The 12,523-nt window shown below is 43.9% G+C and overlaps 1 protein-coding gene across 3 annotated transcripts in view; it reads right to left on the bottom strand.

Moving 5' to 3' along the window:
* hipk2 (homeodomain interacting protein kinase 2) overlaps positions 1 to 12,523 on the bottom strand; it is a 77,799-nt gene that overhangs the window by 12,123 nt on the left and 53,153 nt on the right. For all 3 annotated transcript variants that reach the window (XM_063901402.1, XM_063901420.1, XM_063901412.1), the window contains exons 3-9: positions 10,393 to 10,516; positions 9,644 to 9,763; positions 8,197 to 8,283; positions 4,338 to 4,522; positions 4,077 to 4,239; positions 1,739 to 1,964; positions 987 to 1,108 (exon numbers count right to left, since the gene is read on the bottom strand). In XM_063901402.1, the coding sequence (XP_063757472.1) occupies positions 987 to 1,108; positions 1,739 to 1,964; positions 4,077 to 4,239; positions 4,338 to 4,522; positions 8,197 to 8,283; positions 9,644 to 9,763; positions 10,393 to 10,516 (1,027 nt within the window). The remainder of the gene's footprint in view (positions 1 to 986; positions 1,109 to 1,738; positions 1,965 to 4,076; positions 4,240 to 4,337; positions 4,523 to 8,196; positions 8,284 to 9,643; positions 9,764 to 10,392; positions 10,517 to 12,523) is intronic.

Genomic DNA, 12,523 nt, shown 5'->3' with positions numbered 1-12,523 from the left:
ATGGATCTGGTGGTGTTGTTAATTCTCTGGTCATGCAGAGTGTCATCCTGACCTCCCAGAATCCTCTGAGGCCTGTAATTTGGAGCGCCTGACTTGGAAGCAGCCCTGGAGCTAATCACCATTTGGTATCTGACAGATTAACCCACCATAGAAACACAGGCGTACAACACACACACACACACACACACACACACACACACACACACACACACACACACACACACACACACACACACACACACACACACACACACACACACACACACACACACACACACACACACACACACACACACACACACACACACACACACACACACACACACACACACACAGATCTTTGCTGCCTGTCTGCCTGCATACTGCATGATTAACTGGAGATAAGGGAGCGCTTGAAACTCCCTAGATTCACAGGGATATTTAAAGCCTTCATGGAAATTTCCATAGGGAGAGAGGTGCTGTGGTGATGGAAGTGGTCTTCAGTGTGTGTGTGTGTGTGTGTGTGTGTGTGTGTGCAGGGAGAGTGATGCACAGTCACTCTCTGTTACTTCCAACAACTGTACATTAGCAGCTAAAGCTCGGGCCCTAATGTGCAGGCTCCAGTGAAGGCCTTCTCTGTGTGAAACGCTCCTGCCTTTGTGTGCATCAGACCGTGGCAGCCTCAGCCTCCAGGAGAGCAGGACAGCAGAGAGAGAGAGAGAGAGAGGGAGGGAGAGAGAGAGAGAGGCAGGGAGCGATGCACAGGAGAGTTTGGCCTGAATGAGCTCAGGAAAAAAACTCAGCTGCCAGCAAGGGCAGGGTCACAAACACTGAGTGATTTCTAGCCTCCATCGATATAACTATTCTTAGGGAGGCTTATGAAAAAAACAAAAACAAGGATGCAGGGAGCTTTGTTTGAATGTGGTCAGCTCCAAATCGGACAGGCACTGTTATTGTTCAGAGCCTAAAAAACTCTATTAATTCCTCCACTGTGATACTTTTCCTACCTGTGTTAGCAGGCCAGGTTGGATCTGCAGAGGCTGGGCACCAGGGGCCTGCGTCACTATGGGAACAGCATTCTCCATCCGCACAGAGTAACTGGTGTGCTTGGAAGGGGACGCCTGTAGCCCTGTGCGCAAATAAAGCACATGTACAGAGGATGTCAACAATTAAGTGCAGCACTGATAAAGAACATCACTGTATCTGAAAACTGTGTTCGGATATAGCAACAGTACTTGGGAAAAACAAAAAAACAGTAGTCATAGCAATAGTATAACAACAGTTCTAATAATGGATTTTTTAAAAACCCATTCCACAAAAAGAATGAATAAACAAACTGAATAATGCCTCGGAGCTTTCCCGCCCTCCCAGTGCAAACACAGAGGAGACAAAAGCGTGGTTGGTAAGCCTTGCACAAAGATATTACATTTCCTTTCAAATGATTAATTGCCTCATCAACTTATCATTGAATCATTGTTTGTATGCTGCGATTGACTACCTGTGGGCTAAAGATGCAAAACAAAACGACAAAAAAGGAAAGAAAGGAGAACTGTCTGTGCACGGAGAATTTCAAAAGACTCCAGCAATGTAAATATGGTACATTATTATAAAAAAATGCTGAATAGGTGGGTTCCATCTCTTATCGTGGTCTGTTCTACTGCAACGCACATTGCTGGTGTCTTATTTTTTTGCACAGATGACCATTAATCCCTCTCTATCTCTTCACACTAATGCGTAATGACACGCCAGATCGCCTTACCTTGGAAGCCAGGTGGGCAGACGATGAGCGCCTGCTGGAAGGGGTCAGGCCGGGCGGTGCAGAGCTGAGGAGCCCCCGGCTGCAGGGGCATGCTCCTCTGGGCCACGGCTGCCATTGAGGCAGCGGAGGGCTGGTAGAGTGCAGATTGGTAGTTTAGTATGGAGACATCAGGACTTGCAAAGGAAAGGGTGGCATTGTTGTTGGAGGAGGGAACCAGGTTGGAGGCCTAAAGGAATGATGGGATCAAAATAAAAGTCATGAGAGTGGAGGTACTGATGGGAAATAACAGGGAAGTGGAGGTTCGCCGAGGGGGGCGTTGGACAGCAGGCATAAACAAAAACAGAAAGATAACAGTATTCTCAGAAAATAATTCACAAATAAAGGTATGTGGGTGGGTGGGTTTTTGCTTTGTATATAATATATGTACGAGTGGGGATGCAATATTATTTGATGACAACCATTATTCAAACCCACAGTCATTCAGTTAAAATAATATTATACAAAAGAAAATTAAACAACACACATAAAAAGATGCAGAACAAGCCTCGGATCGAGGTAAGATGGGTGAAGGGGCATCCATCATTAATGGGAGCTGATGGAGGAATAAGGAAATTGGACTACTGATTTGAAAGCGTCTTAAAATATGCAGACTGTTGATTTGATTGATTAGAGGGAGGGTGAGAATGTGAGGAGAGATGCAATCAATGCTTAGAATAATCAACCGTCAATGAGCGAAATGCCAACGGAGCACATTTAGACTGAGATTCTGATCGTCTTGTATCATTTATCAGTGTTTACTGGCAAACAAACTTCTTATTTAGACTGTAATGATGACACTGTACTGAGTATTACTCAAACGCGCACAATTCAACCAACCACACAGCAGCATAAACAGTGTGTAGAGTCATAAAGAGATCATATTATAAGACCATTTAAATGCTACGGATTCATAATGAACCAAGATAATGAGCTGCAGCGAAACTTGACATTTCATGCCACAGCTTCACTATCAAGCCTCCAAATCAATACGCCTGACTGAAGTTATATTCCCCCTCAACTGTCACTCTCTAATTATGTAAGGTAACTGCTGCATGTCTTGACCAGTAATAAGACATACTTAGACAGCCTGGGAACATCCTGGATACAAACAAATGCTTTTAAGAGAGACACCGTTTGCTCCGCTCATAAGTAGTATTTGCTCTACAAGATGCTGTCTAATTTTAGCCCTTTCATTAAGCGTACACAGGGGCAGGGGGGTGGGGGACAAAGAGACAGCGCTTTCATTTTTCATTTGCTCTCTTTAGCGTGTTCGATGAACACCAGGGGAGGGAACATAATCAATATGCCACTGTGGCATTCATCATAAACAAGCACGGAAGCAGCAAAACACACTGCACAGATGCATTCCAGCCTTGCAAATGAATCGCGCTGAATAAATCACTAACTTAAGTCTGTCTATATGCCCTGAGAGCCGGGCGCAGAAAAAGACAAGCCGAGGGAATGTTAATCCATTTAAATCACAGCAAGATAGGGGTTTTTGTCGCATGCTACACAGTGTGAGCCGGCTCGATATAGTTGGTGATAAAGAACTCTGTTTACTGAAAAAGAGGGGTGGGGGGGGAGAGAACAGGATTTGTAACTAAGCACAATCTGGAAAACCTTGCAACACGACGCTCGGTGATTCCGGCGTAAGCCAGCAGTCAGCAGTTTCGATTCACAAGACCATACGGGAAAGAAACGGTAAAGCACCACAGGCTCAACCCGAGGAAACGGGAGGAAAGAGGAGAAGGCAGAGGAGGACAGGAGTGAGAGGAGGGGAAAAAGAGAGGAAGCCTGGAGAAGGGATTCTTAAGGCCTGAAAGCCCCAGAACGCAAGGCAAGCAGGAAGTGGGGCTTGTCATGTGTGTAATCAGCACTTTGTGACAATCCCAAAGGACCTGGGGCACAGACAGAAATGCAGGCCGACAGATATCCATGCACCAAGGCAGAAAGGGAGGCTAGTAAGAATGGAAACGTGCAGACAGACATGAAAAACGTGCAGTGAAGAAAAAGACACAAACAGGCGCTCATGGGCCTCTGAGCTGGTAAACTACTGACAGTTGGGCATTTAATATACGATTATTTGGTTAAGACAGCATTTGACTGGGCGTGTAAGCAAGACACATCTTTCCTATTGTTGCTTTCCGCTTTAATTATCCATTGTGATACATATACACGATAAATATTCCACTTCTCGTGTCTTTTTTTTCCAAAGGAAACGCCGTAAACCACAGTTAAATTAATTAGCATCTCGCAGCATAAAAGTTCTCGATCAGCATACTGATGAAGGAGGCGTTACCTGGCTGTGCACAGTGTTCAGCTGGTTGTTGAAGGTCATGGTGAGGTTGGTGGAGGTGCTGGGGGCAACGTGGGTGATAAAGGGCGTCTTGCTCTGGTTGACTGTGTCGTACATGTTGACGCGGCGCTTACAGATCTCCATGTTTTGGAAGCACGACTTCACACTACACGGACAGACAGGGAGGCAGACAGAATGAGTACTGCGACAGTGTCATAATTCACTGTTCAAATGATTAATAAACAAACAACAACGGGCACATACTGTGTGCTGTGTGGGAAATCCAGGAGGTGCGACATAGTGACAAAGGGGTGGTTGAGCGTTTCAATAGGAGTGATCCTCTTGTCTGCGTCGATGGTCAGCATCTTGGTTAACAAGTCGATGAACTCCCTCCTGTCGGCCTTCTCTGCCAGCATGTCGCTCCCCTCAAGGTCCGACGTCATGTTCACCTGAAAACAGAAACAAGCATCTTAGCATAATGACCCATTCAAGGTCTCTAATGTTTTCATGCAGAGAAAAAATTCCCCCACAGTTCATTCCCATACAGAGGCCTATTAATACTTCATCAGTTAGGGTGCCAGTGTGAGTGTCACAGGGCCCAGTGATAACCTTGCACCTTAGTGACATTATAAACATTTGCACTGGTATTTATAGTGCCACTTGAAATATCTCCTGGCGCCTTCGCTGAGATTTTTATCTATTCCTGAGATGCGAAAACAAACAAAAAACATGAACGCAATAAATGCTGCCCTTGGTTAAGTTCACAAAGGACCATTTTGAGAGAGCCTCAGAGAAAGCTGACATGAGACAACCTCAATATATGTTGAAGAGGTTCTGGGAAGCTGCCTCGGACCATATCTGTATTAGACATTGCGGCTAAGGCTGTGGATAAATACTGGGCAACGCAGCAGATTTCTCTTATGAAAAGCTACAAAAATGTTGATTTTTTGTTTGATCAGGTTTTACTTTTATGTGGGGTAAAAAATGAAGGGAGTGGGACAGGGTCGTGATATAGCTAGTGTGAGTTTGAGCAAACAAGCAGATTGTCAGGCAGTGCAAGGGCAGAGACAGGGACAGTTGCAACAGAAAGGCAGCCTTGTTTATTGTGACTGCCATGCAGCGGGAGCATGCCTGTTTTTAATAAAGACGCAGCGCTTATCTGTAGGCCTGCTCCAGGGGCTATCAGATGTGCTGCCAGTCAACATCGCAAATCTGATTCAATTCTCTCTCTCTATGCAGGTTATTCAGGCTCAGTAGCCATTCCTCTCTGCTTGCCACCTCCGCTGGCTGTGATAAAGGAATAATGTGCAGAGGGAGGTGAGAAATAATCACATTGTCCTCTGCTAGTGGAAGAGATGACTTTGGGAAATGTACACAGTTTGGTTGGCACATGCATAGCATTTGGGAGGCATGCCACAATAACCGGGCTGAATAAGAAGTAGCCCAAAGAGGGGAAAATAATTTTCCTATCATCCATTTAATTAAGATATGTGAATATCCTAGATAGGAAAGGCATTTCCGTGCTTCATTTTCTCTCAATAACAGCAACATTTGACATTTTCTAATCTTGGCTGGAAATTAAAACGGTCACTAAGACAAGAGGCTCCGACTAACATGGTCAGCCTTGCGTGCCTCGCATGTCAACGGCTGTTTATGGAGCCACATCTGTGCCGTGGGGAGGGCTGACATGCCACTCTGGAGTAAGGGCAGGCATGGCAGATGTCGAGCAGTGAGACAGATCGGGCTACGCCTCGGGAGATGAGGGGCTAGGCATGTAGGATGCAGGCCTGTCTCCTGCACAACATTATGACGTGTGCAATAAACTTGATTTTTCACTGGAAAGAGAAGTAGAAGAGAGGGAAAGTACATTTTTAAGTGCATGCAATAAAAGAAAGATAAGGCGCTGCTCCTCCTGCTGCTCCTTCACTCCTATCAACAGAGATATTGAAGGATTGCAGATCAAAGTGGATCTATTTTCCAAGCGGGCCTTCCTTCCGACTACACCAGGCCTGCAGCGGGGTCCTGCATTTGCACTAAGTTGGTCTCTGATTTTCTCAAATTAGATGTACTTGTGACTAAAGCCTCCCCACATTTCCCACGACTGAGAGGAGGTTCATTATCTCTTCCTGGCACTCAGCCTCTGTGTCTTTCAGGGCCTTCAGCTACATCATCCATTATACACGCGGAGACAGATGTCCACAATGCTGACTTGTTTATACGGTCGGATGGTGAGATAGGGCAAAATAGGCAGTTTTCTCCAACATTAGGCTTTTGCAGCTCTGCTATGTGCTTTCCTATGGAGCCGAGTCTGGCTGCAGCAGCGGGAGGAAGATGGGACTAGGTGCTTGAAGCGTAGGAGACAGAGTTGACCCAGGGGATATTATACCGGTGCAGGTTGGTTTCATTAAAGTCTGTGCTGCCTGTGTGTGTGTGCTAACTGTAAACGCAACAAGCTCAGGCAGCGATGCTATCTTGTCCCAGCCGACAGCATGTTATTCCAGACAGGCCTGACAACGGCCCTGGGCGCTACTGGACAACCATAATTGTCTCCATCACTTAAGTCACTCTCTCCGCTGTGTATCCACATGGACAGGCCTGGTTGCATATGACCATATTCCAAAAGAAGTTATTCACCTGCATAGCTCTTATCTCTTGGCGCGTCATTATCAGAGGTATGATCGAGGTGCGCGATGACTAGAGAGTACTGTCACAGATTTCGAAAGGCCTTAGGAAAAAAAAAATTGTAATTTTCCATCACCGCCTCGATATCTGCCAGCAGGACCAGTACTTGGCCAAGTGAGGGTGGACCAAACAAGACCCGCTATCATCTCCCCTGTCAGGCATGTCCTATCAAAATGTCATGGCTACATGTGAACTTTCCCACTGTTGTGGAGGGATGAATTCAAACAGATTCATAGAGGAAAACACCATTATAAGTAGCCGTGTTCTGTGAAATGTTTCCCATATAAAAGTGGGCTACATAGGGCACTCTCAGTGGATCTCACAGTGGGGTCAGGGGTGGTCTCTAAGAAAATATTTCACAAAAATTCATAAAAGGCTTCATTGTAGAACATTTTTTATGAATTGTTGAGTCTAAAATACTAAAGAAATCACATTCTTATCCTTCATATTGTATATTATTTAAAATACTTTGATGATAATCTGTGTTAAATTTAGCCTGTGTATGCACTAAGCCTAAAACATTTCTTTTGACATGTTTATAATCTTAAATACATTTTAAATTAGCCCTTTTTTCTTGTTTTACCCATTATATATATTTTTTCAGGCAGTGTTACTTGTAGTGAATTAATGGCAGAGCATTGTTTTATGGATATTCTGTGTTGAGATAGATAATAATAATTTTTAATACTAATATCTTTCTCTCACATTTCTATTGTGTTGTTCTTTCACATAAATAACACTATACAAGAGTAAGGGGGCCTTTGGCAATTAAAAAACCTCACTTCTAAACAAACAGATTCCCAAAGGTGACATGCAGGGCTGCAGGGAGAGAGGAGCTAAACAGCTGAGTCATGAAGACACAATATGGTGCTGGTCCCACTGAGCTAATCTAAGGAGCTGAAAATGGGGATATGTGCACGTGTGTTTGTGTGTTAAGAAAGGGTGGGGTTGAATCATTTAGTTTCTGTTGCCATCTACATGTACTATTGACACACAAAGTGAACACCTAGACACAACACTCACTCCAGCATGTAAAAGAAAGCAAACCTTACATCAACGTTAACCACCCTCACCACATGTTCAGCTCAAATGTCTGCCTGTACCTTATTAGACAGCAGTCGAGCAAAATGAAAAGAAGCCAGAGGCAGAGTTGAGGAGGAGCTTCAGTGAACAGCTGCTTTCATTTCACCCTGTAAAGTTCCATATAGGAGCTGAGCTACGACGCATCTGGAGATCAGGCCTTGGCAGGATAAATAGTTTAAAGGGTTTCAAATATTTCATGGATAATTCTCGGGATGTGATGGATCAAACCAGCCCTGAGAAGACCCAACAGTGGAAGTTTGAAATGCCAGACAGGTGTATTAGATTGAATCAAAAGACGAAGCAAATATTGTAAAATAAGGGGGGGAAGAAAATGCTTTGTGGTACTGAATCAGCATACCTGCGCCATGTCATCCAAGCAGTTGAAGATGTACTTGCGAGCCTCCTTGGACTTGATCCCCGTTTCACCCTCGTGGTCCTCTTGAGTCTGCGGGAGACAAGAAGCAGATGTTCCTCTCAAATCCCATCACACTTCCCCTCTGGAAACGCACTATTTACATTTGGCTCATTACAGCCTCTTGTTGGTGATATGCAGCAGGACTGCGCTTGCCCTCTGAGCAACCCTGGGGTAGCACACAAACACTCATCTAGCAGCCAGGGGGGACGGCATGCAGAGCCACACACTAAATCACTGAGACAATATACAACATATAAACTTCACTCCACACGCGTGTTTCAAACACCTAGACACGCGTTAACGTAAACTGTGTGAAAGTGCACAGACCAGTATAAACACATGCGATCACTCTTTTTCAAAGGATTTTTAAATGTACACAAAACTAATCTGTGTTGACTATAGAAACCTCCTGACTGAACACATGATATTTTTTAATTACAGTCAGCAAAGACATGCAGCTGCTGTTACGTGGAAACACATGGCAAGGTCGAATAAAAGCTGAGCAATCACTCTTCAGAGTGGAAAAGAGTGGTCAGGATGGCTTCATGTTTAATTTTCCACATACCAAAGAGAGAGACGTTACAGCAGTGGTGTCAAGTATGAGCTAATAATCTGTCCCCTGTGTCAATCCTGCTGTCAGCTCATATCTTCAGGAGCTCAGAAACCCCCTTATTAAAGAACAATGTGTTTAAAAAAGAACTATTTATCCATAAGCTCATACTTGTTACTAGAAACATTCTTAAAGGGACAGTTCAAAAAAATGTATTTCTGATTAGGTGTGAGCTGTCGCTTTACATTTGCATGCAAAGCTTTCACAACATTTACCTGACAACTTCTAAAAGCCTATATGAAACTGACTCGAGGGCATGTAAACGATGTACTCTATGTATGTATATGTCTGCATTTCAAGGGCCTATCATCATCAGTGTTGTCAGTTGGGTATGTCATAGAGATTCATAAAAAAAACAAAGGCACTCGTCTCTTTTCTCCAAGACACGATATATAACAGCACTCAACAAAGCTGGATTAGTATTTTTGTGTCATTCAATCCAAATCTTAGTGAGTAACAAAAGTTAAACTAAAGTTAATGAGGGTAAAAAATGGTTAAAAAGTGGACCTGTTTATCGAGTGGCCTACATGGAGGAATATTGGGTAGAGTCAAAGCAGACACCCTGGGAGCTGGATTCATCCGGCTGGGCTTCCATTTGCCAAATCCTCTCCCACAGATCCATTTTTCCTTCATTACACTCTGACTTTGCCTCACATAGTAATGTTTTGGGAGCATATAAGTGACAAATATTGCTAGAAAAAAATCACTGTCTCTTTAAAGTATAATGCTGAGGCTACCTGGACTTTAATAATATGTTTGTGTTTATCATTCCAGCCGTACCTTAAGTCTCCAGAGAGGATAGGTGGAGTCGGGGTCTCTGTTGAAAAACCTGGTGGTCTTTGTCCCCGCACTCAACAGATACTCTGCAGGCAGACCCTGTGTCTGTGAGATGTATCGGATCTGCAAAACAGAAGCAAAGTCAATTTAATTTGGGACTTTTCCCCTCATATGCATGATTGAACCATTAGGAGCATTAAATTAAGGAGCATGGTTATTCTTCCCAATGACAAAACGGGCTAAAACTTTAGGATGGATGTTCTCCTGGCAGATTGAAAATCTAGGCTGACATTAACTACTCCAGACTTATCCGGCTGCAATATGCACAGCACCCAAACATGACCTCAGCTGAAGAGTTTAAGATTGATTTGAGACTTGTAAATGAGACACTTTGTGTAGTTTTTGGGAAAAAATCAGGCGAGCTTGTTCAGTGATGGAGCACAACTTGCTCAAGGTTTTCCCACTGAGCCTCATCTGACTGATAGAGAAGGGGGAACGCAGCGATGTCTTGCTCTGGAGCACAGGGGCTGCGCTAATTGGACAAGTGGCTCTGTGGCATCTGTTCAGATAAACAGGGAGGCTGCGCAAGAATCATCAGGGCCTGTCAGGGGGATTCAGAGAAGCATCCCACCCTCCCAAACACACTTGTGAGCGCACACTTGCGAGGAGAAAACACACACAAGTGCACACACATGAACACAAGTGACCATGAAGGAAGCGGTTTGGAGGAACAAGCAGCAATCATATGTTACCTGATCGTACTCTGAAGCTCCGGGGTAGAGGGGCCATCCCAGGAAGAGCTCGGCTATCACACAGCCCAGGGACCACATGTCTATGGCCTCACAGAACGGCAGGCCCAGGATGATCTCTGGAGCCCTGAAGATAGAGAAAAAACAGAGAATGGTTAAATATTGGACATAAATGTATGTGGTGGTGGAATGTAAATAAGTACATTTACTCAGCTTCTGCACAACGTATTTGTAGTTTTTTTCTGATGTGTTCTTTCTTATCCTCTACATTTTAGAGGGGAATTTTGTACGTTTTACTCCACTACATTAGTTTGACACTTTTGTATATAAAAAATACACACTGAACAAAAATGAAACACTTCTTTTTGCTCACATTTTACCAGTTGATTTAAAAAATGGGAGACTTCTTCTATGCACAAAGACTTATTCCTCAAAAAATGTATGTTATAATCTGTGTTTAGTGGGTCAGATGTGACTGACAAAGACATACAAAAAAGACATACTTTTATAACCGCCATAAAATCTTCCAAAGGCCTGGAGCTCTTTTTCATACTTCCTATTAGATCAAAAGCCCAAATAATCTCATATGTAGGAATGAGCTGGAAACCGTCCACAAGTTTTAAGCAACATTCCTGAACCCATAAGGATTTATTTAGACAGCATACACATAAAAAGTACACATTGTTCTTTACACAAACATTTTTTCTAGTTTTACTCCAAGACAGACAATCACTCAATCCATTCATCTCCAATGTCTGAAGGCTGTTGTGTTATCTTAACATTGATCACTCAGTGTAGCCTTGTGGGGTCTTCCATTTTCACATCACTTGTTCAGGCAGTTTTCAAGGTGTCACACTGCAGATAAGTGATTGATAAGCACACAGGAGCACCAATCAGTGAGTCCCATCTCTGGTAGCAAGGGGACTGTGTAGAGGCAGAGGGGGATGTTTATCGAGTTTCACGATCCACGGCCACAAAGAAATGTGGGAGCAATTAAGCCATGAAAATAAAACCAACATAAATATTCGGTAGAGCATGCAATGAGCTCCATCCTGGCTTTTAGTAGACTGCCTTTGAGTTAATAACATCTTTGACTAATTCCCAGGCTTTTTTCCAGTCAAGCACACACATACAGGACAGTGGGACATGAAGAGACCATTTTAATGGAAAAGGACATAAATATCTATAATTTGAGAAAAAGAAGATAAAATATTGCTTCAGTTATTTGAGCAGCACTGCAGTCCAAGACAATTGCCGACACTCATTCAACTTGTTTTATATACTGTCATGAAGACTAATACGCTTCTTGTGAACTCACATCTCAGCTGGGGCTGAAAATAACGGAAAACACAGTGACTCTGCTCTCCAACGATGCAGAGCACTTCCAAGAGGTTTTCTGGCTGTTGTCGCAATGTGGTTGGCCTTCATTTGGTCCAACACATGACCTATCTATGAAATGTTGTCACCTAGCTGCAAAGAACTGGTAACAGCCCTCTATATATAACTTTAATCTAGATTTAACCACTGCAACGGAAATCCTTCTCATTCTGTTAATAATACGCCTAGAGCATGACACACAGGATCTTGAGGCTGATCTTGGGAAAGTTTCTTATTCATGGCCGAGTTCACTATGATTGGCGTGACCATGGTAACAAGGCTAGCGCTCCCCCTTAAGCCTGGACGGGCTCTGGCAGGGTTTCGGCCACAGAGAGAGAAACGAGGGGGCCTGGCCTCGATCCTGCTGGAACTGTAGGTACCAGGGAAACAGAGAATGTGGAAAACAGCATGAGGGGACGCTATAGGACTTTATATGCCTGTAGGGGGGGCCATGGGTGAGTGCTCTGAGGGCTTGGAGGAGAATGAATGAACATACTTCGCATACTTAAAAGCTAATTTCCAACTGTAGCTCCCTGCCCTCTATTCACTGCTCCTTGACAAGAAAAAAGGCAAAAGAGGGCACATTCACTGTATACTGAGATGTGTCTCAAATTGAAAAGTAGAAAAAGCTGGACCATGACGTACTGTTTGAAAAAAAAAAAAAAACGTAACGAGTGGAAGATAGTTCCAGAGCTCAGTGAAGAGCTCCTGTCACAGAGGGTAGTTATTGGGGTCTCGAGGGCAGCAGGGGAACAGA

The sequence above is a fragment of the Eleginops maclovinus genome, chromosome 2 (genome assembly GCF_036324505.1).
Source record: "Eleginops maclovinus isolate JMC-PN-2008 ecotype Puerto Natales chromosome 2, JC_Emac_rtc_rv5, whole genome shotgun sequence".
Classification (NCBI taxonomy): domain Eukaryota; kingdom Metazoa; phylum Chordata; class Actinopteri; order Perciformes; family Eleginopidae; genus Eleginops; species Eleginops maclovinus.
Note: the sequence above shows the minus strand (reverse complement) of the source record. Positions and strands in the feature narration are given on the sequence as shown.